Source organism: Ambystoma mexicanum, chromosome 6q (genome assembly GCF_040938575.1).
Source record: "Ambystoma mexicanum isolate Mex_15411 chromosome 6q, UKY_AmexF1_1, whole genome shotgun sequence".
Lineage (NCBI taxonomy): Eukaryota > Metazoa > Chordata > Amphibia > Caudata > Ambystomatidae > Ambystoma > Ambystoma mexicanum.
Genome location: NC_090937.1, coordinates 1562546456 through 1562572050, shown reverse-complemented (window position 1 = coordinate 1562572050; position 25595 = coordinate 1562546456). Strand labels below are relative to the sequence as shown.

At 44.4% G+C, this 25595-nt stretch overlaps 1 protein-coding gene across 1 annotated transcript in view; it reads left to right on the top strand.

Moving 5' to 3' along the window:
- The window catches only part of ATP6V1B1 (ATPase H+ transporting V1 subunit B1), a 433722-nt gene that overhangs the window by 318972 nt on the left and 89155 nt on the right, over positions 1-25595 (top strand). Inside the window, exons 9-13 of the mRNA XM_069632272.1 lie at positions 3254-3377; positions 6729-6879; positions 13893-13975; positions 15275-15379; positions 20547-20676. Coding sequence (XP_069488373.1) covers positions 3254-3377; positions 6729-6879; positions 13893-13975; positions 15275-15379; positions 20547-20676 — 593 coding nt within the window. The remainder of the gene's footprint in view (positions 1-3253; positions 3378-6728; positions 6880-13892; positions 13976-15274; positions 15380-20546; positions 20677-25595) is intronic.

Here is a 25595-nt window from a genome sequence, read left to right as displayed (position 1 = left end):
CTCCCTCCCCATTCCCATTGAGCCCTATGGGGGCCCAAATGGGAATGGGGATGGGTTCCTGCAAAGAGGAATTACCGGGTCCTCCAATGTCGGAATGACCCGGTAATTCCTCATTGCAGGAACCCGGTATTGGAGCACGGTATGGAGGCAGCCATGGCTCTAATAGCACCATGGCTCCCTCCATAATCGTAATGAGACCCTATGTGTATTTCTTGCTGCTACCAATTGAAACAAATTAATCAGATAGTTGTATGATACTGGTCCTAGGAATTGTTATCTGGTGTGGTTTCAGCTAACTTAAGCAAAATTCCCCTCAGCACACTGACCTTGGCGACTGGGGCTTGTTTAGGCATTGTGAGCCTTGTAAACCTGTTTTGAGCAATGTTTATATTAGGCTGGCGAATTTCAGAATTGAGGTCTAGCAGAATTAGGTCTGTACCTTAGTACATTCTATGCCAAGTTGTTTCTTCATGTTTCTTTGTGTTTTGCATGTGAATGTTCTTCAGGGGAGCATGTAAGTATTTTTCATGTCCACGTGTGAGTGTTCTTCGTGTTTGTGTGCATGTGTTCTTCGTGTCTACGTGCAAGTGTTCTTCGTGTCTACGTGCAACAATTGTCCCTATCTGTCCATCTTTATAATACATGCTACTTCTACATGTGCTACATTGCACTCTACTTGTGTTGCATAATATACTGTTCTCCTAATGACAACTATGTATTCTTTAGTATTTTGCCTTAGTGCTTTGCTACTAGCTTTCTAAACCTTTCTCAGCTTGTTTTTTAATTCATTATTTGGAGCAGACAGATTGAGAGCCGGTGAGGCCGTTGGGGTGTGTCCTGTACAGGTGCAACTCTCATTTCCGTTACCACAGATGCCTCTCGCCGTGTCACTCTTATGCTCAGTGGCCTGATAGGACCTTTGCCTATCAAGGGCCGGGCTCATCACAGACATTTGTGAGGCATTCATGATGTAGTTGGTCGCAACAGGGCCAGAATCCCTGCTCCTTTTGCCAAGAGGTCTAACCTGCAGTCTCATATGATGGTAGTGAGCCACTGTTCGTAGAGGAGCATGTGTGGAACTTGGGTAGGGTTTTCATTGATTGATTGATAGGTTATTTATAATGCACCTATACACAAGTGGTTCAAGGCGCAACCAGACAGGGAGGGGGAAAACAAGGGAGAACAAGACAAACAATCTTACTAGGCCTAGTATCATTTAGATTGTGCAAGTGCGCAGACAAGAGGTGCAGGGGAGAGGAAGCGGGAGAAGTGCACCCAATGGAACAGTGCCCTGGGTTAAGTGCAGGAAGGCAGGGCCTCCAAAGGGAACATGCCCAGGGAGTGCAGGGAAGGCCCGGTGGCAGTGTTGGAGGGCCTGCAGGCAAGTGCTAGGGACTGGGCAGGGGGGGAGGTGTACTATATGACTCAGAGGAGAACCAGGTAGCCAGTCCAGTCAACATAACAGCAGGAGGAAGGGAATGATAGCAGAGGGAAGGCAGAGAGAAAATGAAGGTGGGGAAAGGTTAGCAGGGGAGAGGCAGAGAGAAGGAAGAGGAGAAAAGGAAGGTCTTGAGGAGCTTCCGTAACTTAAGGAGGTCCGTCTCATGGCAGAGAGTGGCAGGGAGGACATTCCAGAGGGAGGCACATGCAGAGGAAACAGATCTACCACCCAGTCTCTGCTTGGAGAAGCGACTCACCCATAGAGAATTGGAGACAAGTGGAGGGCTCTGGAAGGAAGGTACTTAGGAATAGAGCGCTGGCCTTGTGGACAATTCTGAGGGTCTTGAACTTGATCCTTGCAACCACTGGGAGCAAGTGTAGGGATTTCAGAGCCAGAGAGATGCAGTCCCTGGGCTTGAGGTCAAGGATAAGTCTCACGGTCCTGTTTTGGATGTGTTGCAGAGGGCGTAGGGTAGAGTTAGGTAGATTGCGAAAGAGGTTGTTGCAATAGTCAAGCCTAGAGAGAACCAGGGCTCTGGAGACAGCGAGCCTCTGGTCACAGAGGTCCCTTTGATTGCAGTGAGCTGCTGTGCATTAAACAATATGGTGTGAGGTCTGGTTAAAATCAAAGGGGTCCATATTGTGACGGTGAGCTGCTTCTCATAGAACAGTATGGGGGTTTGGTGGGGAAGGGACAGGTATATTTATGTTTTGGGCAGCGTGAGATAAAGCTATTTGCACACAAACACAACATTTTTTGGGTCAAGTTCTAAGATTTCAATGTCTGCAATTGAGCCAAAAAATACATGTCCATGAATTGCTGTCAAAGCATATGCTTTGCATCCCATTGACCAACCTCAAGTACGGAACGGCATTACAGGATCTTTCTTTGAGAGTTTGTTATTTGGTAGAAAATGTCATGGAAAATTATTCTCAGGCTAAAGGTGGATGTTCCATGATGGAGAAATCACAGAATCCTGCATCATACTTTATCTAACTATTTTCAGTTAAGTTGGTAAAACATATGGCTATATTGGATAATCTATTTGGAATATTATTTTTGGAATTGAATCTTGTATTCGCAGGTGGTCAAGGCAGGTAACTGTCCACATAGCTCAAGTTAAAACCTTGGGGTTCAGTGCTGCTATCAACCTTGTCCACACCCTAACATGAGGATTAATTCTATTAGAGACAAATGTCGGCTGCTAATCACTTTGTTAATGGTACTCATTTCCACACCCATGTGCAAACCCAGCTTCCCTAAAAAAGCACGCAAACCGAGATGGCTACTACAGAAAATGGAATAAGTCCCTTTACTGTATCCATTGTGGGCTTGTCAGGCGAGGATGACGGTGGGAGGCCAGGCAGTGAAGTCGATGAGTGGGGAAGGAGGAGGGCATGAGAAGGTGAGCATAGCAGGGTTGGACAATGAGAATGGCAAAAGGGGCCCATTTGAGTTGCAGAGGTGCAGGTGCAGAGGGAGCAATGTGGGCTATTCCTGCTGGAACTTGCCAGTGTTCCTGGCCACCAGATTGTCTGGGGCCTCTCCCAGGGTTCTGTTAGGTGTTATTTCCAAATGTTGTTGTACTTAACCTCTGGAGGATGAAGGATTGAGATGGCCCTGCTGGAATTCGAGTCTGTAGACTCCCTTACTCCACTGAGCTCTGCATTGTCGGTCGGGGGAGTATTATGTGGTTTATCATGAGCTATCCACCTGTTCTAATACAGACGTGGAGCTTGACCTCAGTATGGTTGGCACACAGATGTTATGTTTATGTCCTCACTGTCCTCTACTCCTCTTGTCTCCCTGCAGAATTGAGCGCATCATAACACCTCGCCTGGCTTTGACGGAGGCTGAGTTCCTGGCCTATCAGTGTGAAAAGCATGTACTTGTGATTCTGACCGACATGAGCTCTTATGCTGAGGCCTTGCGTGAGGTAACCCATCTGAAGAAGCTTCAGCCAAGTCTAAGTATTCATTGTCGTTTAATTGAACACCACTTTCCGATTTCCGCAGCTTTCTTGCCGAGATATCATTATCAAACTGTTATCCACACTTTGATATTTTTCGGTAGCTACCCTTCAACCCCCTTTGCACATTTTGGCAACGTAGTTGTCACCTAAGCATTCCCCATCCCTTGTTTTATTTCACCCCATATGGTCACCTTCCCTTTCGCCACATCCTGTGTGCCTTCCTCATTTCCATGTTGTCTGCGACCCCCTTCCACATCCTGACTCCTTTCATGACATGGAAATAAGCCATTCTCCTACTGGCTTTCCAGTGTCACTTTCATGCATCAACCCACCTCCCCCTTCAATCCCCTGCCTCTGGGGATTCAAGGAGGGGGGCAACAATGTAATCAGAGGATTGTCGCGTATCTTGTCTAACGACCACCCCGGCCAGATCAGAACTCTGTCCTCACTCTCAGCCCAGCTCAGAGAAAGGTCTAGCGTTCCTCTAATGTGACGGAAGAAGCTATCAGCCGCTGGACTGACCACAGAGGACGTCTCCCTTGACCAATTGAGAGCTGAGTCTATGCTCATGCTACAATGATTAGGTTTACAATTCATGGGTCTCAAAGTTTGTTTCCCTTCCCCACTCACTGTCACAATAATTTACAACCCTGAAAAGCTGGAAGTTTACTCAAAGATTCTGCAACCATGCCACATCAATTTGTGTGTTGCTTCCTAATGCACACATAAGGATACAGAGATTGGAAAAAAACAGAAAGACTTCGAAGAGAAGCAAAGTGCAACAGCTAACACAGTGCTGTTGAAGATTTTCACTGTACCAATATATCTCATAGTCAAGAACGACAATAAGTATTTTATTTACATTCATAGTCCCTCCGTTCTGCGTGCTAATTCAACACATTGTTCAAACACATTTATCATCTTCAATGTTCCTCACTTGTTCAACCTAAGGTTGAAACACATCTGTTTGGTATATAACAAGTCACTTTGTTATTAATTAAATCAATTAACATCAAAAAGCTCATCTTGGAGCTAATGTAATCCTTGACCATTAAGACACTTTTTCCCACTTTCTTGTTAGGTTCGTAAACTCCTCGTTCTTTAATAACCAAGTTCCTGACTCTATTAGACAAGGTCACTATAACACCCCTGGTAAACAAAACTGGGCTTGATTCTAAAGACCCAAACTATCTAAGGCACATTACGAACTGCAACTTTCTGTTAAAGATATTGGACAAAAGTGCCACCATTCAACTTCAGTCATTTATAGAAACATCTAACATCTTACACCCTAGACAATCCGACTCCCGACCACACTACAGTACTGGGACTGTTCTTTTAGATCTCCAAACTTACACGTTGAGCATTGCCGATAAGGACAACACTGGAATGCTTATATTGTTAGATCTGTCAGCAGTATTTGACCTTTTGGACCATGACCACCTCCGCCTTACCCTGAGAGACATTGGGCTATGCAGCACGAATACCATCAACTGCGTGGAGTTCTTCCTATCTCATTGGACTTGCAGAGTTTGCTGGTTGATGCCACCTCTCCATTGGCCCCGATTGGCTGTGGTGTTCAACAGGGGGCTTGTATGTCTCCCCTGCTTTTGCAATCTGTACATCAGGTCCCTGTGCGACCTCTTGGACGAGCTGAAGATGTTCTTCACTAACTTTGCTGAGGATACTCAGCTGGTCCTTGAGCTCTCAGGGAACTATGATCTTGACATTATCAGTGTACAATCCATCTACAGCCATCTTAAAGCCTGGGTGAACTCTAATTGGATGTGCCTTAATGGGAATAAGACAGAGTTGCTGATAGTAGTCTCTGCCCGATCTCGATCCTAACTAGACCACAGATATCAGTCTTTCTCCATATATGACTGTTGTATCCCAGTTTCTAAGAGAGTTAAAGCCCTAGGGTTCCATCTTGATTCCCTACTTAGTTCTTAAACCTATGTTAATCAGACTGTGAGAAGCTGCTCTCACTATCTCAGGCTATTGAGGAATTGTCGACCCTTCCTATCTGAGCCCAATTGTTCAACAGTTGCCCAGGTAACTATTATGTCTAGTTTGGACTATAGAAATGCCCTCCTGATCGGGCCCACAAAAAAAAAACATACAGGACTTCCAAGTGATACAGAACGATGCAGTTCGCATCGTTAAAGGGCAATCTAGGGGTGAGCATATCACTCGCAGTCGGCATGACTTACACTGGTTTCTTATTACTTCTCGTCTTCAATTCAAGGCAGCGACCCACAAATCCTTACAAGGCAGTGTTCCAGCCTACATCTAAAACTTGGTACACCCCTCTGAGCCTCCAAGAAAGCTACAGTCATCTACATTAGCATTGGTCAAAAATCAAAACTTTAAGTTTGACAGCATCTTAGGAAGGTCATTTCCCGTTCTTGCTGCAAAAATATGGAATGTCCTTCCACTAGACCTCAGACTACTGAAGGCGTATATGGAGTTCCGCCGACCACTGAAAACCCTACTTTTTCACTGAGGCCCCCTCTTGACCACCTACCTCGCTAGCACCTGCTGGTCTCGTCTCTTCTTTGTATTTTTTGTGTTTGTGTTTGTGTTCTGGTGCTCTGATGGCTGCAGGCTTTCGGCGCCTTATTAATAAATAAATAAAATAAATGCTGACAGTAATTCTTCCACCCTACAGGCAAACTCATAGTTGGCCAGTGTGGTAACTTGCCGTTATAAGTAATTACTGGCGTGTTATTACCGCCCGGACATGTAATGAGGCCCTTTCTCTGCCTTCCTGCCCAACTCTGTCATACAAATTGAGGAAACTGAGGCAAATCGCAAAAAATGTCGGTAAACACATTTATTGTCATCCATTGCTGCATGTTTCGCCTTTAAAAAGAACCTGCATAGTGGAAATAGAGATTTATCATGGAAAATCATGTTTCTGAAATAAGATATAAAAACAGTGTCGGTTGTGTCCCGCTGTTACAGAATAATTCATGAGCTTCTGAATTTTGGGTGGATGCCCTCCCCGGAGAATTATGGTTACATGTAAGTAACTTTCATTCTAATCCACAGTGACTACCACTTCAGTAGCCTTCTTGCCATCTGACATATCTGGAGGCCATTAAGTAGACAACACCACTTTACACCATAGACAAGCATGTGCAATTCTGTATCTTTATAGTGACCTAAAGGAAGTGCATGGCCTAAATGATGTCATGCTGTGGCAGTTATCAGAAAGTGCAAAAGCGCAAAATGATCATAAGCACCTAGTACTGCAGTGTGGTGTGTACTGTCACACACCGAATATACATTAACCACACATTTTCCCTTCAGGTGTCCGCAGCCCGAGAGGAAGTGCCCGGTCGACGAGGTTTCCCTGGTTATATGTACACTGACTTGGCCACTATCTATGAGCGCGCCGGGCGAGTCGAAGGAAGAGGGGGCTCCATCACACAGATTCCCATCTTAACTATGCCAAACGACGGTGAGTCTGATTACAAGTATAGTAAAGTAGAGTGGGCAAATGCAGGGCTATGTCACATAAAGAAGCAAGCAGGGCCTTATGGCAATCTAGAAGGAAAAGGTTAAAGGGGAAGATAGTGGCTAAAACAGATATATATTTAACCCATTTGTTATACTATATTTTTCTAATACAACACCTAAAACATCCTCTGTGGTATATGAGGCCTCTGCCCCCTTTAAGAAATGTCACCTACCAGGGGAAAAAAGAACCCAAGGTAGCAGGATATCCACTCCTTTAAAATCCAATGGAATCTGCAATGATATTTTTCCCACCTACACCATGATCCACGCTACGGATGATGCTATGGATATCAGGTCTAGCTCTTGAGTATTGGTTGGCTATATTGTCCTAGTTGTCTCATTGTCCCGAAGGAGCAGGTGATGTCAATCGATGCAGAAGACCAGGTCCAGCAACTACAAGGGGAGCCATATTTGCTGGGCTGCATCCTGCAGTGCGCCGATAATCCTAGTAGGTTCCAAGCTAAGAAGCTGACATTTGCCATGTGGTTTCTGTAAAGTTTGAAAACACTTTTTATAGTCTTGGTACCAGCTACTCCAATACACTACTCCCTTTACATGTATTACCATTCTCCAAGCAGGTCATCTGAAAATTGACGCTGATAGAAATCTAGAAGGAGGGACCATCAGAGGATTTATGGGCATTTAGGAAGATAGAAATCTAGAAGGAGGGACCATCAGAGGATTTACTGGCACTTGGGAAGATAGAAATATAGAAGGAGGGACCATCAGAGGATTTAATGGCACTTGGGAAGATAGAAATCTAGAAGGAGGGACCATCAGAGGATTTACTGGCACTTGGGAAGATAGAAATATAGAATGAGGGACCATCAGAGGATTTAATGGCACTTGGGAAGATAGAAATCTAGAAGGAGGGACCATCAGAGGATTTACTGGCACTTGGGAAGATAAAAATATAGAAGGAGGGACCATCAGAGGATTTAATGGCACTTGGGAAGATAGAAATCTAGAAGGAGGGACCATCAGAGGATTTAATGGCACTTGGGAAGATAGAAATCTAGAAGGAGGGACCATCAGAGGATTTACTGGCACTTGGGAAGATAGAAATCTAGAAGGAGGGACCATCAGAGGATTTAGTGGAACTTGGGAAGATAGAAATCTAAAAGGAGGGACGATCAGAGGATTTACTGGCACAAGACTTGGAATCCTTTACACAATTACCAAGCAGCAGCACATTGGGACATCTGACATGATAATCCTGCTCTATGACTAGTCAGCACCGCTGGTAAAAATGAGGGAGATGGTGACCAAGTGAGTCATTGAGGTACAGGCTGTAGGCTCACATGGCACTTTGATGTACAATACTTGTGATAAGGATCAAATATTGAAGAAGGTACTTGTGTACTTGTGTATGAAGGAGTGACAGCTTGAGGGATGAAGAAGAGAAGTGAAAGAAAAGAAAACCTGCAAGAACCTGGTCGGATGCGATGCAAGAACGCTATGCTGCAAAGCGAAGTGGCTTCGGGTACACCTTTTATGGCCTGGCTAAGACACCATACACTCCGGCCTCTGAAAAAAAACATTAAGACGTGGAACTCCAGTGGAAGGCTGTGGTCAGAAGCTTTGGGTGCCTCCATATTAACAACTGCCTCAAGAAAGAGAACGCCTCATTCTGGCATTCCACACCATAAAAATCAAGAGCAATCAGAGCAACATATTGTCCAGCAAGAGCTGTTTTCCAGGTGTGAACGTGAGGACTTTTGGGGAGTAGTTCCCACGTTGACACATGGGCAGTCCATCCAGACATGGGAAACCTAGAGCCGCGGCCTCTCCCCTCAGATAGGGAAGGCTGCTTATTTTAATTTAATTTATGTTTTGTAAAGTGCTACATTTCAGCACACTGCTTCAGAGCACATTCATGGAGGAACTTCTGGTCGTCATGATATGCGCACTCAACTGCGTCTTTGGCCTCTACGTCTACCGGCAATAGACAATGCGGCGAAGCAATACGATTTCTCATTATGCAACATAGTGATCAGCGTTGTATTTCTGGAACTCCCACTTGAACAAGTTGCAAGATCTTAGCGTAAATGTACATCTGTCATTGTCTCTGTCTCATTGTTTATCAACCCACAGTATTACATGTTATTTAAGATTCTGTAAATTTACATTTCCATCTCAGGCAGAGTCTAGGGAGCACATTTCTGCATTCATGTAGAAAAAAAACTTTTAGTTAATATTGTTGCAAAAAGCCACGAGGGGGCTGGCCAATACCACCCCAGGTAATGCCCCTGGGGCAAGTTTAACGGTGCCCCGGGGGCATTACCTCGGGCGGTATTGGCCCGCCACCAAGGGGCTTATTGCCATTAGTACCCAGTTAGACCGGGGTACTAATTGCTTTTTTTTCTGTTCCGAAACACGTTTCGGAACAGAAAAAAAAAAAAATATGGCCGCCGCCATGGAATGGGAAAACGTAGTCCGTTTTCCCTTTCCATGGCGGCCATCGAGAGCGGACGCGCTGGGAACAGAAATGTTCCCAGCGCGATCGCTTCCAAGAACAGAAGAAAAAAGAAGGTAAGTGGGGTCGGGAGGGGATGGGGAGGAAGAAAATAAAAAATTATAAAAACGTCCCTCGGTCTCCGGCGGGGGACGATGGAAGCCTCCAGCCGTGTGGAGACTTGGAGCTGGGATGGCCCCGCTCCGAGTCTCCACACGGCTGGAGCCTTCCATCGTCCCCGCCGGAGATCGCAGGATAGAAGGTAAGTCGGGTGGGGTGGGAGGAGGGAGGGAATAAAATTCTTACCTGAGTCCCCGGCGGGGACGAAGGAAGCCTCCAGCCATGGGGAGGCTCGGAGCGGGGATGGCCCCGTTTCGAGCCTCCTCATTGGCTGAGGGGCTGCCACGCCCCCCAACGGGAACAGAGTAGCTAGCACGCACGGCGTGGACGGGAATACCGTGTGGTATGGCTCGCAAATGAGCCAATCACCACACAGTATTCCTGTTCAGCCGCGTGTGCCGGGTACTAATGTGGTTTAACCAAAGGCTTGGTTTCAACAATAGCCATGTCCACTACCTCCCCCCTGCAGTACACATATGCCATTACTAACACTACTATTGATAACACTGATAGATCCTACTGTTCATGGAGTGGCTTTTCCAAAGAAATGAGACCAACCTTTAGAACACCTGAAATATGGCCTCTTTTCAGGGAACGTCAGTGAGTATTCTGTGGCCGCGGTAAAAGAAATAGCCCAATTACCTTAGAGTATTCCAGGTCCAGGTTTTCCTTGTCACAGTCCTTGACATCCGACCCTTCCGAGAGCCTTTGTGCTTTTAAACCCCTTGATAATCAAACAGGAAGTCTCGGAAATTAACAGGTGCTTTCCAGGACATCAATTCACCAAAATGCCAGAGGTAGCAAAAGGGACATCACACGTACGATGGCATCACAGGAAGTGATGTCATGTTACCTTTTGTTCCTGATTACATCACATTAACTAACATCACATTAACCCTGATGTCGTCATATGAAGTGATTGACGGGTGTAAAAAATGTACAAAAGCTAACATTTCAAGAAATACCAAACTGGTACTAAAGTAGACATAGTACTTTACAAACACATTTTGACTAGGGTGCTGCCTTGGTAGGCAATGGAGGAGGCCATGTTATGATAGGGGTAGACACAGTAGAATCAACACAGGCCAGGGGGAATGCCTCCATATGCTACTATAGTCTCATTTAATGCCAACCTATGGCAATCATAGCTGTACGTCAGGTCTGGCCATGCCATGTGTGCTGTAGCCTTACAGCCTAGGTACGGTCAAAATGTGAAGGTTACATCTTTATATAGCCAGTTCGTTCTTTAATACGCCAAGTGCATCCTCCTATGTCCAGTGATGTCACGCAATGCCTCATAAACCTGGAATTGGAAAAGTCAAAGGGATAGTCAACTGACACAAAACCCCATGCACTGTAGTAAGTAACACCTCCTTCACCACAGAAAGACCTTCAGCATAATGTCAAGTGGCTGACTCCGCTGGGGCACATAACCAATGTAGTGGAGTTGGTTATGAGTTAATGCACCAGTGACATCTGTGTTTGGTCAAATGTTTCTTTAAAACTGTGGGTCAGGACTTTTAGAATAATATGGTTATTAATATGATGGAACTTCTTTCATGATTTAGTGTTTTATATGATTGAATCTTTTGTTGTTTGTGATTTTGATGTACCGAAGGCTTTTTTTGACCAAGCATGTATTATTTTAAGTGAAAATTGCGGCTGATTATATATTGTTTATAGAGTGAATTTATCTGAGGCAAGGACATTCATTTTTTCCCTGCAAAATCACTCTGAAACCGTTATATGTTTTTTTTATGGCTGTTGTCCTTTTTGCTTTCGCTTACACAGTCATGTTGTTATGTATTCTTCTTGTTTCTTTTAGCTTCGTTTTTTTGGGCCAAATACTTTTTTTTTTAATGTGTTTGTGTGGTTTTAATGTGGTTTTTGCTTGTTGTTTGTTTGTGGTTAATATTTGTTTGTAGCTGCACCCGTTTGCCTATAGGCCTAAGGAGTAATATAAATGAGTAAATAAATAAATAAATTACGCTTGTACGGCAATATCCATCAACTTTTAATCCAAAAGTTCATAACAAATAATCTGAAAGAGAACCCATAACTCCTCAATGCATGTTGAACCGTACATAAATCATCATCTGGGGGTACAAGAGTCTGAGCCCACAGTGTTGGGCTCATATATGCCGCTGACCATACAAGTCTAAGCTATGTGGTCAGCAGCATGTATTGTTGAGTAGACCTTACTAGGATTCCAACGTCTGACCTGCAGAACACAGATAAATCCTAGCCATGAGCACTTGACCTGCTGAGCTATTTTACCAGCTATTTCTCCTAAAAATGTGCAAACTACAGCATTTGGTAATGCATTGTCTCTGGGGATTGCATTTCTATTTAACATAAAACGTATTATTGCAGTGTTTATAAGCAGGAGGAATAGGTCATTGCCCACAAGAAAAACCTGATAATAGCAGTGCTATATTTTGTTTAAAAAAATACTGAAGGGGACAGAAAAGTGCTATGGGGTAGATAACCGAATAAATGTTTATTTTTAACTAGACAATTGATTAAACAGCATAGTGTGTCGCAATTGGATAGCTCAGCTAGTTAAAAGTCAGACACAAAGCGCTATACATAAAAATATGATGTACCAACTCTTTTACCTGGATACAGGAAAACCTAGGCCACAGTAACATCAAAATGGAGTAGGTTTTTCGCCTTAAAAACATAAAACAATCAAGTTGACTCCAAATAAGGAGCTCTGCCTTGGGGCATCCATTTTACCTGGCCTATATAGACAAACACTCATCGACAGCAACACCTTTGCAAAAAAACCATATGAGAAAGTCAAACTTCACAGGGTGCATCCCGAAAATAAAGAGGGCTCTAAGAATAAGCTTTATAAACTCTGCATTCCTAAACCAGGGTATGCAGAGCAAGTTCATGAGGTCTTAGGGAAGTCTGCTTTCCCTGGCGATCCCGAGACACAGCTGAGAGGCCGAGTAAAATACAGGTTTTAAGGGGGCTTTTGAAGCACTTGCATCCCAGTGAGAAATCGCCTCCTAGAGTAAGGTCTGTGACTAGGGTGATGGACGAAGAGGTAATCGGCAGGTATTGCATGCATGCAGAAAATGTGTGTGTTTTTTTAAACATGGTCTTTCTAATGTCTACTGTCGTTGCTCAATTTTCTTATTTCCAAGTGACAACTTACCCTAAATGTCCACATTATGAATTAAGTTTTAGCTACAGCTAGATAGATTTAATCTAACCCTGGTCTGCAGAAAAGAAAGCCGCTGATCCGTTGAGGCATCAGGTTCTGAGGGAATTTTAGTGTGTATTTGTGAATCGTCAGCATATAATTGTATGCCGACACTAATTCCACTCAACATGGAGGACAAAGGTCCCAGTTGCACATTGAGAAGTGCAGAAGGCAGAGCAGACCCCTGTGGGACCCCACAATTCAAGGCTGCTCTACAGGATACGAGTGGACCTTATTTAGGTTGATGGTACTCATTATGAGTATGGCGGTAACCGTAAAAACATATTCTTTTAAATTCTAAGCGCCTGATGATGAGTTTGGCAGTAGTGGTGAAACATCTTGTATTTTAGGAGACAGGATGTTTTACCACTCTGCCAAATTCAGAGTTTCAGGATTGAAACTCTAGCACTTTGCCTACATTTCTGTTATCACCACAAAACGCATTTACCACATGTGGACAAGTGGTAATTACAGATCCCCATTGAGTCCTACAGGACTCCAAAATGGGGAATAACTTATGGGTCCTCATACCTTTGAAGCACAGAGACCCTTAATGTTACTGCTTGCTTCACCCATGAGGAAACGGTATTAAGGTTTGCTGGTATATACCGCCAAACTTCTACGTATGCCCTATTTCTTTTTTTTTCAAAATACCACATAACATTAGTTGGGATTGCGTGAGATATTTATCGCTTAATGTACATAGAACGTGCTGCTTGGTGTAAATCAGAAATAGTTTCTCTATTTAGTAGTTTCTGTGTACCCTAAGCAGTAAATAACTCATGTGATCCCAAACCATAATTAAGTGGTATTTTAAAAATAGGTGGAATTCAAAATACCTCTCATTTTTAATGCTACCACCAGACTCCGAATGAGGCCCCCTGCATTCTCTTATTCAGAAAAGCTCGGATCCAATCCAAGGTGAAAGGCTCTGCATTTGGCATCAGGGAAGCCAATCAAAGTGGACAAGCTGCTCTACCGTCTCACAAGACCACAGGGAAACAGGACCAATAGGACACAGAGCCTCCCCCACCCATCGTAGGACAACATTCCAACCCCCAGCTAGTTAGGTTGCCTGCCATCTCGAGTATTTGCATCGGCATGGGCTCTGTGAAGCTTAACGAAGGTGTGATGTGACTGGTAAAGGGCAGCATTTTCTTTGCAGACATCACTCACCCGATTCCTGACTTGACTGGGTTCATCACAGAGGGGCAAATCTACGTGGACCGGCAGCTTCACAACAGACAGGTCTGTACAGGTTTTCAATTTAAGATTTTTCTTTTATTTATTAATGTATTTATAGAGCGCCGCAGCCCGTAGGCATTAGGGCGCTGATAGTGTAGATAGTGGACGGTACACCCAGAGACCAGTGCTCACCAAAGCCCAATGCCACATTTTGCAAACCAGTTTGCCCACCATCAAGTACCATATTGTTAGTGGGGCCTAGAATGCTAGTGCCAAGAGGACATCTTCATGGTGCTCTATAAGTTCTGCATATATTGTATTGCATTGTATCTGGTTATTTATATAGCGCTCTTTCCCCATTTGTATGGCCCAATGTGCTTGATATATATGATATGCGATCTTACGCTTGGCCTGCTAAGAATATCAGTGGTGCTTAACCAGTGTACGTCTAATTGTATATCCCACATGTTATTTGGTATATGGACTTGTTTCATGGCTGTTAGGCCATTTATCATTTATAGTATTATTATTATACCAATTACAATAATAATAATAATCACAAACAATAATGTAATAGCAACTTTCATCAACATTACAGGCACTAACTACTCTACACATTTCATACTTGGATTTTTCTATCACACATGTAGGTGACTTTTTCTGTATATTAGAATGTTTTTTCAGATATGAAATTAGAAACCATCAATATACTTCCCCCATTTACGTTAAAATCCTGCAGCCGAAAACATTGTGTCACGAAACATCGACGTACGAAAAAAACAGAAAATGAAGAAAATGCAATGATTAACATGCGCGGTGCACCCTTCTATCATCTGGACGCGCTTTACACCTACCTTGTACCCTAAAGTGGGTCGGGACTTCCCCCCCAGAAACCCTTAACTTTGTTTTCCATTGAATTCTTTCCCCTCGAAGCGGACACCACCCCTGCAAGCCACAAACCCATTATGTGTTCATGCCGAATGCGCCGTCAATGCGCATTCAGCTTTTTCCCCAATCTTTTGGGGCAATACCGCACATGACACATGTAAGATAAAATATATATGATTAAAAACAATTTGCTACTGATGCTTTAAGATGCACTGGACATTTCCCAATAGCTTGCCAGTGGTCTACATGATCTAGTGGATGTATTAATTAATAAATCTGGGTCCTAAGCAGTTGCACTGATCCTAATGATTTCATGCTCTTGTTCCTATAGACAACCTAGCGTAGAATAGATAACATGAGGGGTGATTCCATGTGGTGGCCTATGGATATGTTACTGCCCGCTGTCACAAGCATTTGTGTCGCTTTATTCATGCTTGCATTAATCGTGAGTTTTCACCCTCCCTGTTCTTACAGATCTACCCACCAATAAATGTGCTGCCATCTTTATCCCGTCTCATGAAGTCCGCCATTGGAGAGGGCATGACGAGGAAGGATCATGGTGATGTATCTAACCAGCTGGTAAGTAGTGATGAACCTGGAGGTTATCAGTTTAACATTCTAGGACAGTGTGTCACGATTTATTAGGTGGTCACTCTCAACTCAGGGAGTTCCTTTCCCCGTCCCCAAGCAAGGTGGCGCGCAACAAAGCGCTTTACAGAATCAAATTTAGTGAGGTCTCCAACCTATCTGGCAACATCCAACGAATACCCTCCTTAGCACAAATGAGCTAGGAACCATGCCGGTGTAGAGTAAGAATATATATTTATTAAGGTTTGACAAAGAATAATAGAACAACCTAAACATCAGCCACCAACGCTGTGGCACTACACAATATCACAATTTCAAATGACTTGCAACAATTGACTGACTTATATTTCTAATGGACTGACAGATACAACAATGCACAGGTTGCATTTAAAGACTTTACATGAAAACACACACAGAGGATTTATTGCACATTAACAATTAGGAAATTTGATACAACCCCCAGTGATTCATTGGGTAATACTAGTGGTCTTCTCTCCCAGCAACCACCAGCCACAGGCATCGGTTTTATATAACCCCTTAATTTGAAGGCAAGGTGCAGGGAGTGGGAATACAGTAGCAACATCATTTTGGCTTTTTATCAAAAAGGCAGGTTTTGGGAAATAGACACAATGAAAAAAAATCGGTTTGGGCTTTTTATTTTATATTTATATTTTGTTTTAGTTTGAGGGTTACTTATTTTGGGATTATGGACACCCCGTTCTGTACAGAAGACATGGGTTTCAGAAAGATAGAGTCACTCCATAACTTTATTGTCTATAACGGCTCTAACACACTCGGCATGAACTTTGTTAGTTTCAAACTCTAACAACACTTATCCCGTGATTTTCTATATGGGAATTAATTGATTTAACTTCAATTCAATGCACTAAGAATCTACACAGTTGCACCCTCTACCCCCTCACACACACAATTTAATGGAAAGGATTCAGACAGGCAGTTCACAACAACATTCAATTTAAATGAATAGGGAGATTTTCTATAGCGGAATTTAATTTGAGCTTGATTTAATAAAAGTTGTGAATGGTCTCCCCAGTTCCACCCCCCGCCCATCCACCCGCTATGCGAGATGGAGATTAAGGTTGGTAGATTTCCCCCCACACTTTTTTGGCATTTGGATTCATCTACTTACATGCGAGGCCTTGGTTATGAGGCATCCATGGACACAGCGGGGCTTCTCTGAGGATGGCACAGATCTGGTAAAAGGCTTCAGTAAAGGGTAGACTTACTCTGGCACCTCAAATGGCAGGCCCAGCTTGCTTCTAGATTTTCCAATCTCTGTCTCCCACGCATTGTTTAAGGCCTTGGTAGTTCTCCCTGTCACTCTGCTAGTTATTCCTTGCAGGATTCCAGAAGGAGACTACCTCCATCAATAGAGTGGAAAAATCAACGGAATACTCAAAAGTCCAAAGAAAGGCAAAAAGTCCCCCTCAGATTGAAAACTGATCTCTTATAGGGCTGGTGACACTCGATTATGATCATAATTCCCATGCTACGGATTGGCCAACTCTCTCCCTCCCACACCCACTGCCTGCTGATAGGACAAGGAGTTGGGAGGTGTGGATGATGAAGGCTGAGGGAGTAGAAAGATTCATCATCCCAAAATGACAAGTGGGTTTATCTTTTTAGTGTCCTTAGAACCCACAACATGGCAGCTACCTTACCCTTTCAGATAACTGCACGCACATAAATATATTTGGGTTCCATATTTTATGGTGAGTTAGAAAATATGAATCATATCTCGGCACACGCTTACTGGGAGGAGCGACCATTTGCATTGATTTGAGCCGAAATATAGCTGGGTTTCTTATTCCCTTAAATATGAGTCCCATGACTATCCAGATCAGAAGCTGCCTTTCCTCTGTCTCATTTAGCATTGCGCAATCTGAAGTCTCCCGACTATCCAGATCAGAGACTCCTGTTTCTCTTTCTCAATCAACATTGCACCAGCCGCATGCTGTCAGGCTCCTGTCTGTTCAGATCAGAAGCTGCGGTTCCTCTGTCTCACTGAGCCTTGCACCACCTGAAGGCTGCCACACATCCAGATCAGAGACTTTTGTTTCTCTGTCTCATTCAACATTGCTCCAGCCACATACTGCAAGGCTCCGGTATGTCTAGATCAGAAGCTGCTGTTCATCAGTCTCACTTAGCACTGCGCCACCTGCAGGCACCTGGCTGTTCCGATCAAAGGCTCCTGGTCCTCTGTCTCACTCAGCATGGCTCCACATATTGACTACTGTCTATCCTAATCGTTTTGACCATGGATGCAGATAAAGCTGTTCTTTCCTTGCGTTCCTGTCTACCCTTTGGGCCTGTCCACCTACACTGTGACTGTGAGCGCGCAGGCCTATAGCTTGCCAGTGGAAAATAGGTATTTAATTGGTCCCTAAAATATATTATGAGTAAGGCATTTGATGGCCATAGTGTCTATGCTTGCTTTACAGTTGCTCCTATATTTCTATGGACAGTGGTTGTATGAATCACTGGGCTATGATGTCCTTAAGCAAATGCTTATGTTCCCCAGTTAGAAATAACGCCCTGGCTGTTTTTTCCGCATTCTGTTCAGGGGCCTAACTCCTCACCACTCCAGCAACTCCCTCCAAACTGGTTGGGCACAGTGCGCTTCTCACAATCAAGCCTCCACGTGATCACTTAACTTTAGTCAAGTGCAGTATCCAGGATGATTTAAATTCAGCTCACCATGAAGTTAAGGGACCTGCTTTTAGCAAGCATGTGATAACATCCCTGAAAACATGTCGCCTGTCAAAAAAGTCACCGAAAAATGTCCGTTATTTGCGGGGACATTATTACATGGGACATGCAGGGCTATTTTTTTTCAAGGGGACTGGGGGACATCCGCGCAAACCCCGGTCCCCTTCACCCCATATATATGGTCACCATATATAATGTCGGCACAACCTTTTCCCGGCGACATTATATATGGCGACCATATATTTGGAGACCATATTAACGGATACCCTCTGCTTTTACCTGAGGGATTTTTTCTCATTTTAAATGCAGCGATTCATGTGAATAAGACCGTTTTGCCAATTATGTGAATTATTGTGGAAAGATTTTATAAGAATTGTTCTGAACTATTCTATTTGTATGTTGAATTTGCTGTAATATCTTTTTCTTTGTCTTATTTTTCTATAATTATTGGTATACTTTTTTAACCATATCCAATTAAGATCAAATAAAAATAATAAGGGACTTTCTAATCCACAACAACTCCTACAGCAGGGTGCATATGTCCAGGTTTAGTTAGCTAATAAACATGGAGAATTACTGCCTCACCATTATAACTATATTTTCTTACCATCGGCTCTCCTTTAAATCAATACACTTTACGGACACACCTTGGCCCCGGATGGCCAGCATGGTGGTAGCCAGAGCTGGCCTAAGCAGCAACAGCAACGCCCAGGCAACAAAACAAAAATGTGACCCCATTTTTCAATAGGCGCTGATGCAAAAGCATCAGCGTACTATTGTTATTAAATGCGCCTGCTCCCGAGAGGTGCATTTAATTTCAATACGTGCCACCCGTGCCTTCTCCCACCACGCCAGCTCGGGGGAGACCTTGAAAGAATCCCCTGAGCTGGCGTGGAGGAGGGCTAATGGCGCCCTGGGCAGTCGCCTGGGCGGCCCTGCCCCAAGGGCGGCCCTTCCCTAAGGGCGGCCCTCGTGGTAGCTGGCACAGTAGAAATGACTATTACATTCACATTCACTTTTACAATGGTGCCATATCTTTGGGGCAGCACCTGAGGAGCAATAATAATGATTAATTTCTTATATAGTGCTACATACCCACAGATCTCAGAGCCGCTGAAATAACAGAAGACATTATTAGCCCACAGATATCAGGGGCGAGCGCTTAGCTCACTGTGCTATCTAACCGGTTAAACAGTACTGTATGTTTCTTTTAAGAGCATTATCATGCGATGCTGTCATGCGACTCGCTCTTTTCTGGAGTGTACATGCCGGAAGGGTTCAATGGCCTAGAACATGTCTTCATTCCCTTAGCACTTGTGTGTCTGTGCTACTGACAAGTGGTGGAGGGACGGTTTGTTGTCAGGGGGGCAAGTGACTCCTTAGGGGGCATCGGCATTCTGTGGCTGCTGTATATTTTGCACATTGGAGGGGTGGAAATATTACCCCCTAATTTGTTCAAGTGACAGAACAAGTGACCAACCAGGGGTGCTAAGGCAGCTCACATCTGATATATATATATATATATATATTAATAATCAGTGTAAATGGTGCCTTTTGCAGCACACATACAATTTACAATGGGTTTTGGAGGATAACACAAGAAGAAATCCAGTAGATACAGGGTGCCCAATAACAAACTGGTGCTCGCAGGCTATTGTATTGGTGATGCCTTTGCACACGATATATGCCAGCATTCTGCCAATGTAGGAAGGCATTTCCCTGCTGGTTGTACCCATATCTGTGAGTATCTCTACATAAGAACACTCACTTTTGCTTTGCCACTTATACTGCCATGCCAGATCAAGAAAACATGTCAATGGTGTGGTTATGCCCATGGAACCAGTATCCCTTTGTGGGAGGACTCAGTTTGGCTTTGCCCATAAAACCAGCCAACAATGTCATGCCTCGTCGCCCCTCATTCACGCACATTCATTCCCTGGCTACAGCTCCCTGCCACATTTACACGCATTCATTCCGCTCACACTCGCCAACCTCATCCTCCACCTCAGCATGCGTGCATGAATACACACACACACACCAAAAATGTCTCTTTCCTGACCCGCAGTGGTAAACCTCTCGGCCAGGGCCCAGAGGTGCGTGGGTTTGAGGGGTCAACACCCCACCTCCCATCCGCCATGCTCGAACACTGCTGCTCAATCCTCTTATTTTAGGCAGTGATATGTAAATATTCTGTAAAACAGTTTGGGGTCAACGTTCAAGAAGATGCTGCTGTTTGAGTGACTGTAGCCATACGGCTCACCAATCCCACAACAAGGGCCTTTTCATGCGTTTGCTAGGCAGACACTAAGCTAATCCATCCTGCGTTTAGGACATCATTCAGAGTTCTTCTGTCTTCTACTAATGCAGACGAAACTAAGCATATGCACACCATTGTTAAAGCGCTTGTGTCCATCTATTGTCTTCACAGTATGCCTGCTACGCCATTGGGAAGGACGTCCAGGCCATGAAGTCTGTGGTGGGAGAGGAGGCCTTGTCCTCGGATGACCTCTTGTACTTGGAGTTCTTGCAGAAGTTTGAAAAGCAGTTCATTTCTCAGGGTAAGAAAAACAAGAGACCTGAAAAGCAAGGCTGAGAAGTAAAAACCCCAGAAAACTCATCAAAGCATTGACATCAAAGGTGCGCTACCTGCGACTCGCCAGATGTTTTGCGCTATGACTCCCATGGTCACTCACCATTGTCTATGCTGGGTAGGGCTGATGGAAGGGTCAGTCCACCATGAGAGCCAAGGGTTTCAGACCCCTACATTCATTGTATATTTTTGCTTCTGTGGAACTAGATACGTTCGGATTAATTAGCGCATCCATGCCCAGCGTCGCTATTACCCAACTTCATGGTCTGATACGTTCTGATTAATTAGCGCATCCATGCCCAGCGTCGCTATTGCCCAACTTCATGGTCTGATGCGCTCGGATTAATTAGCGCATTCTAGCGGATTAGCGGATTAATTAGCGCATTACCTCACTTGATGGTCTGATACATTCGGATTAATTAGCGCATCCATGCCAGCGTCGCTAGTACCTCACTTGATGGTCTGATGCGTTTGGATTAATTAGCGCATCCATGCCCAGCGTCGCTATTACCCAACTTCATGGTATGATATGTTCTGATTACTTAGCGCATCCATGCCCAGCGTCGCTATTAGCCCACTTGGTGGTCTGATACTTTCAGATTATTTAGCGCATCCATGCCCAGCGTCGCTATTACCCAACCTCATGGTCTGATATGTTGTGATTAATTAGCGCATCCATGCCCAGCATCGCTATTACCCAACTTCCTTGTCTGATATGTTCTGATTAATTAGCGCATCTATGCCCAGCGTCGCTATTACCCAACTTCATGGTCTGATATGTTCTGATTAATTAGTGCATCCATGCCCAGCGTCCCTATTACCCAACTTTATGGTCTGATACGTTCTGATTAATTAGCGCATCCATGCCCAGCATCGCTATTACCCAACTTCATGGTCTGATGCGTTCGGATTAATTAGCGCATCTATGCCCAGCGTCGCTATTATCCAACTTTATGGTCTGATATGTTCTGATGAATTAGCGCATCCATGCCCAGCGTCGCTAATACCCAACTTCATGGTCTGATACATTCTGATGAATTAGCGCTTCCATGCCCAGCATCGCTATTACCAAACTTCATGGTCTGATGCGCTCTGATGAATTAGCGCATCCATACCCAGCATCGCTATTACCCAACTTCATGGTCTAATGCGTTCGGATTAATTAGCGCATCTATGCCCAGCGTCGCTATTATCCAACTTCATGGCCTGATATGTTCTTATGAATTAGCGCATTCATGCCCAGCGTTGCTATTACCCAAATTCATGGTCTGATACGTTTGGATGAATTAGCGCTTCCATGCCCAGCGTCCCTATTACCCACCTTCATGATCTGATGCATTCGGATTAATTAGGCATCCATACCCAGCGTCGCTATTACCCCACTTGATGGTCTGATACGTTGGGATTAATTAGCGCATCCAAGACCAGCTTCGCTATTACCCAACTTCATGGTCTGATTTGTTCTGATTAATTAGCGCATCCATGCCCAGCGTCGCTATTACCCCACTTGGTGGTCTGATACGTTCAGATCATTTAGCGCATCCATGCCCAGCGTCGCTATTACCCAACTTCATGGTCTGATATGTTCTGATTAATTAGCGCATCCATGCCCAGCGTCGCTATTACCCAACTTCATGGTCTGATATGTACTGATTAATTAGCACATCCATGCCCAGCGTCGCTATTACTCAACTTCATGGTCTGATATGTTCTGATGAATTAGCGCATCCATGCCCAGCGTCGCTGTTACCCAACTTCATGGTCTGATATGTTCTGATTAATTAGCGCATCCATGCCCAGCGGTGCTATTACCCACTTCATGGTCTAATATGTTCAAATTAATTAGCGCATCCATGCCCAGTGTCGCTATTACCCAACTTCATGGTCTGATATGTTCTGATTAATTAGCGCATCCATGCCCAGCGTCGCTATTACCCAACTTCATGGTCTGATACGTTCTGATTAATTAGCGCATCCATGCCCAGCGTCGCTATTACCCAACTTCATGGTCTGATACGTTCTGATTAATTAGCACGTCCATGCCACGCGTCGATATTACCCAAGTTCATGGTCTGATATGTTCTGATGAATTAGCGCATCCATGCCCAGCATCGCTATGACCCAACTTCATGGCCTGATGCGTTCGGATTAATTAGCGTATCTATGCCCAGCGTCGCTATTACCCAACTTCATGGTCTGATATGTTCTGATGAATTAGCACATCCATGCCCAGCGTCGCTATTACCCAACTTCATGGTCTGATACGTTCGGATTAATTAGCGCATCCCTGCCCAGCGTCGCTATTACCAAACTTCCTGGTCTGATACGGTCTGATTAATTAGCGCATCCATGTCCATCGTCGCTATTAACCAACTTCCTGGTCTGATATGTTCTGATTAATTAGCGCATCCATGCCCAGCGTCCCTATTACCCAACTTCATGGTCTGATACGTTCTGATTAATTAGCGCATCCATGCCCAGCGTCGCTATTACCCAACTTCATGGTCTGATATGTTCGGATTAATTAGCGCATCCATGTCCAGCATCGCTATTACCCAACTTCAGGGTCTGATACGTTTGGATTAATTAGCGCATCGATGCCCAGCATCACTATTACCCCACTTGATGGTCTGATACGTTCGGATTAATTAGCGCATCCATGCCCAGCATCGCTATTACCCCACTTGATGGTCTGATACGTTCGGATTAATTAGCGCATCCATGACCAGCGTCGCTATTACCCAACTTCATGGTCTGATTTGTTCTGATCAATTAGCGCATCCATGCCCAGCGTCGCTATTACCCCACTTGGTGGTCTGATACGTTCAGATCATTTAGCGCATCCATGCCCAGCGTCGCTATTACCCAACTTCATGGTCTGATATGTTCTGATTAATTAGCGCATCCATGCCCAGCGTCGCTATTACCCAACTTCATGGTCTGATATGTACTGATTAATTAGCACATCCATGCCCAGCGTCGCTATTACTCAACTTCATGGTCTGATATGTTCTGATGAATTAGCGCATCCATGCCCAGCGTCGCTGTTACCCAACTTCATGGTCTGATATGTTCTGATTAATTAGCGCATCTATGCCCAGCGTCGCTATTACCCAACTTCATGGTCTGATATGTTCAGATTAATTAGCGCATCCATGCCCAGCGGTGCTATTACCCAACTTCATGGTCTGATATGTTCAAATTAATTAGCGCATCCATGCCCAGTGTCGCTATTACCCAACTTCATGGTCTGATACGTTCGGATTAATTAGCGCATCCCTGCCCAGCGTCGCTATTACCAAACTTCATGGTCTGATACGGTCTGATTAATTAGCGCATCCATGTCCATCGTCGCTATTAACCAACTTCCTGGTCTGATACGTTGGGATTAATTAGCGCATCCATGACCAGCGTCGCTATTACCCAACTTCATGGTCTGATTTGTTCTGATTAATTAGCGCATCCATGCCCAGCGTCGCTATTACCCCACTTGGTGGTCTGATACGTTCAGATCATTTAGCGCATCCATGCCCAGTGTCGCTATTACCCAACTTCATGGTCTGATATGTTCTGATTAATTAGCGCATCCATGCCCAGCGTCCCTATTACCCAACTTCATGGTCTGATACGTTCTGATTAATTAGCGCATCCATGCCCAGCGTCGCTATTACCCAACTTCATGGTCTGATATGTTCGGATTAATTAGCGCATCCATGTCCAGCATCGCTATTACCCAACTTCAGGGTCTGATACGTTTGGATTAATTAGCGCATCGATGCCCAGCATCACTATTACCCCACTTGATGGTCTGATACGTTCGGATTAATTAGCGCATCCATGCCCAGCATCGCTATTACCCCACTTGATGGTCTGATACGTTCGGATTAATTAGCGCATCCATGACCAGCGTCGCTATTACCCAACTTCATGGTCTGATTTGTTCTGATCAATTAGCGCATCCATGCCCAGCGTCGCTATTACCCCACTTGGTGGTCTGATACGTTCAGATCATTTAGCGCATCCATGCCCAGCGTCGCTATTACCCAACTTCATGGTCTGATATGTTCTGATTAATTAGCGCATCCATGCCCAGCGTCGCTATTACCCAACTTCATGGTCTGATATGTACTGATTAATTAGCACATCCATGCCCAGCGTCGCTATTACTCAACTTCATGGTCTGATATGTTCTGATGAATTAGCGCATCCATGCCCAGCGTCGCTGTTACCCAACTTCATGGTCTGATATGTTCTGATTAATTAGCGCATCTATGCCCAGCGTCGCTATTACCCAACTTCATGGTCTGATATGTTCAGATTAATTAGCGCATCCATGCCCAGCGGTGCTATTACCCAACTTCATGGTCTGATATGTTCAAATTAATTAGCGCATCCATGCCCAGTGTCGCTATTACCCAACTTCATGGTCTGATATGTTCTGATTAATTAGCGCATCCATGCCCAGCGTCGCTATTACCCAACTTCATGGTCTGATACGTTCGGATTAATTAGCGCATCCCTGCCCAGCGTCGCTATTACCAAACTTCATGGTCTGATACGGTCTGATTAATTAGCGCATCCATGTCCATCGTCGCTATTAACCAACTTCCTGGTCTGATACGTTGGGATTAATTAGCGCATCCATGACCAGCGTCGCTATTACCCAACTTCATGGTCTGATTTGTTCTGATTAATTAGCGCATCCATGCCCAGCGTCGCTATTACCCCACTTGGTGGTCTGATACGTTCAGATCATTTAGCGCATCCATGCCCAGTGTCGCTATTACCCAACTTCATGGTCTGATATGTTCTGATTAATTAGCCCATCCATGCCCAGCGTCGCTATTACCCAACTTCATGGTCTGATATGTACTGATTAATTAGCAC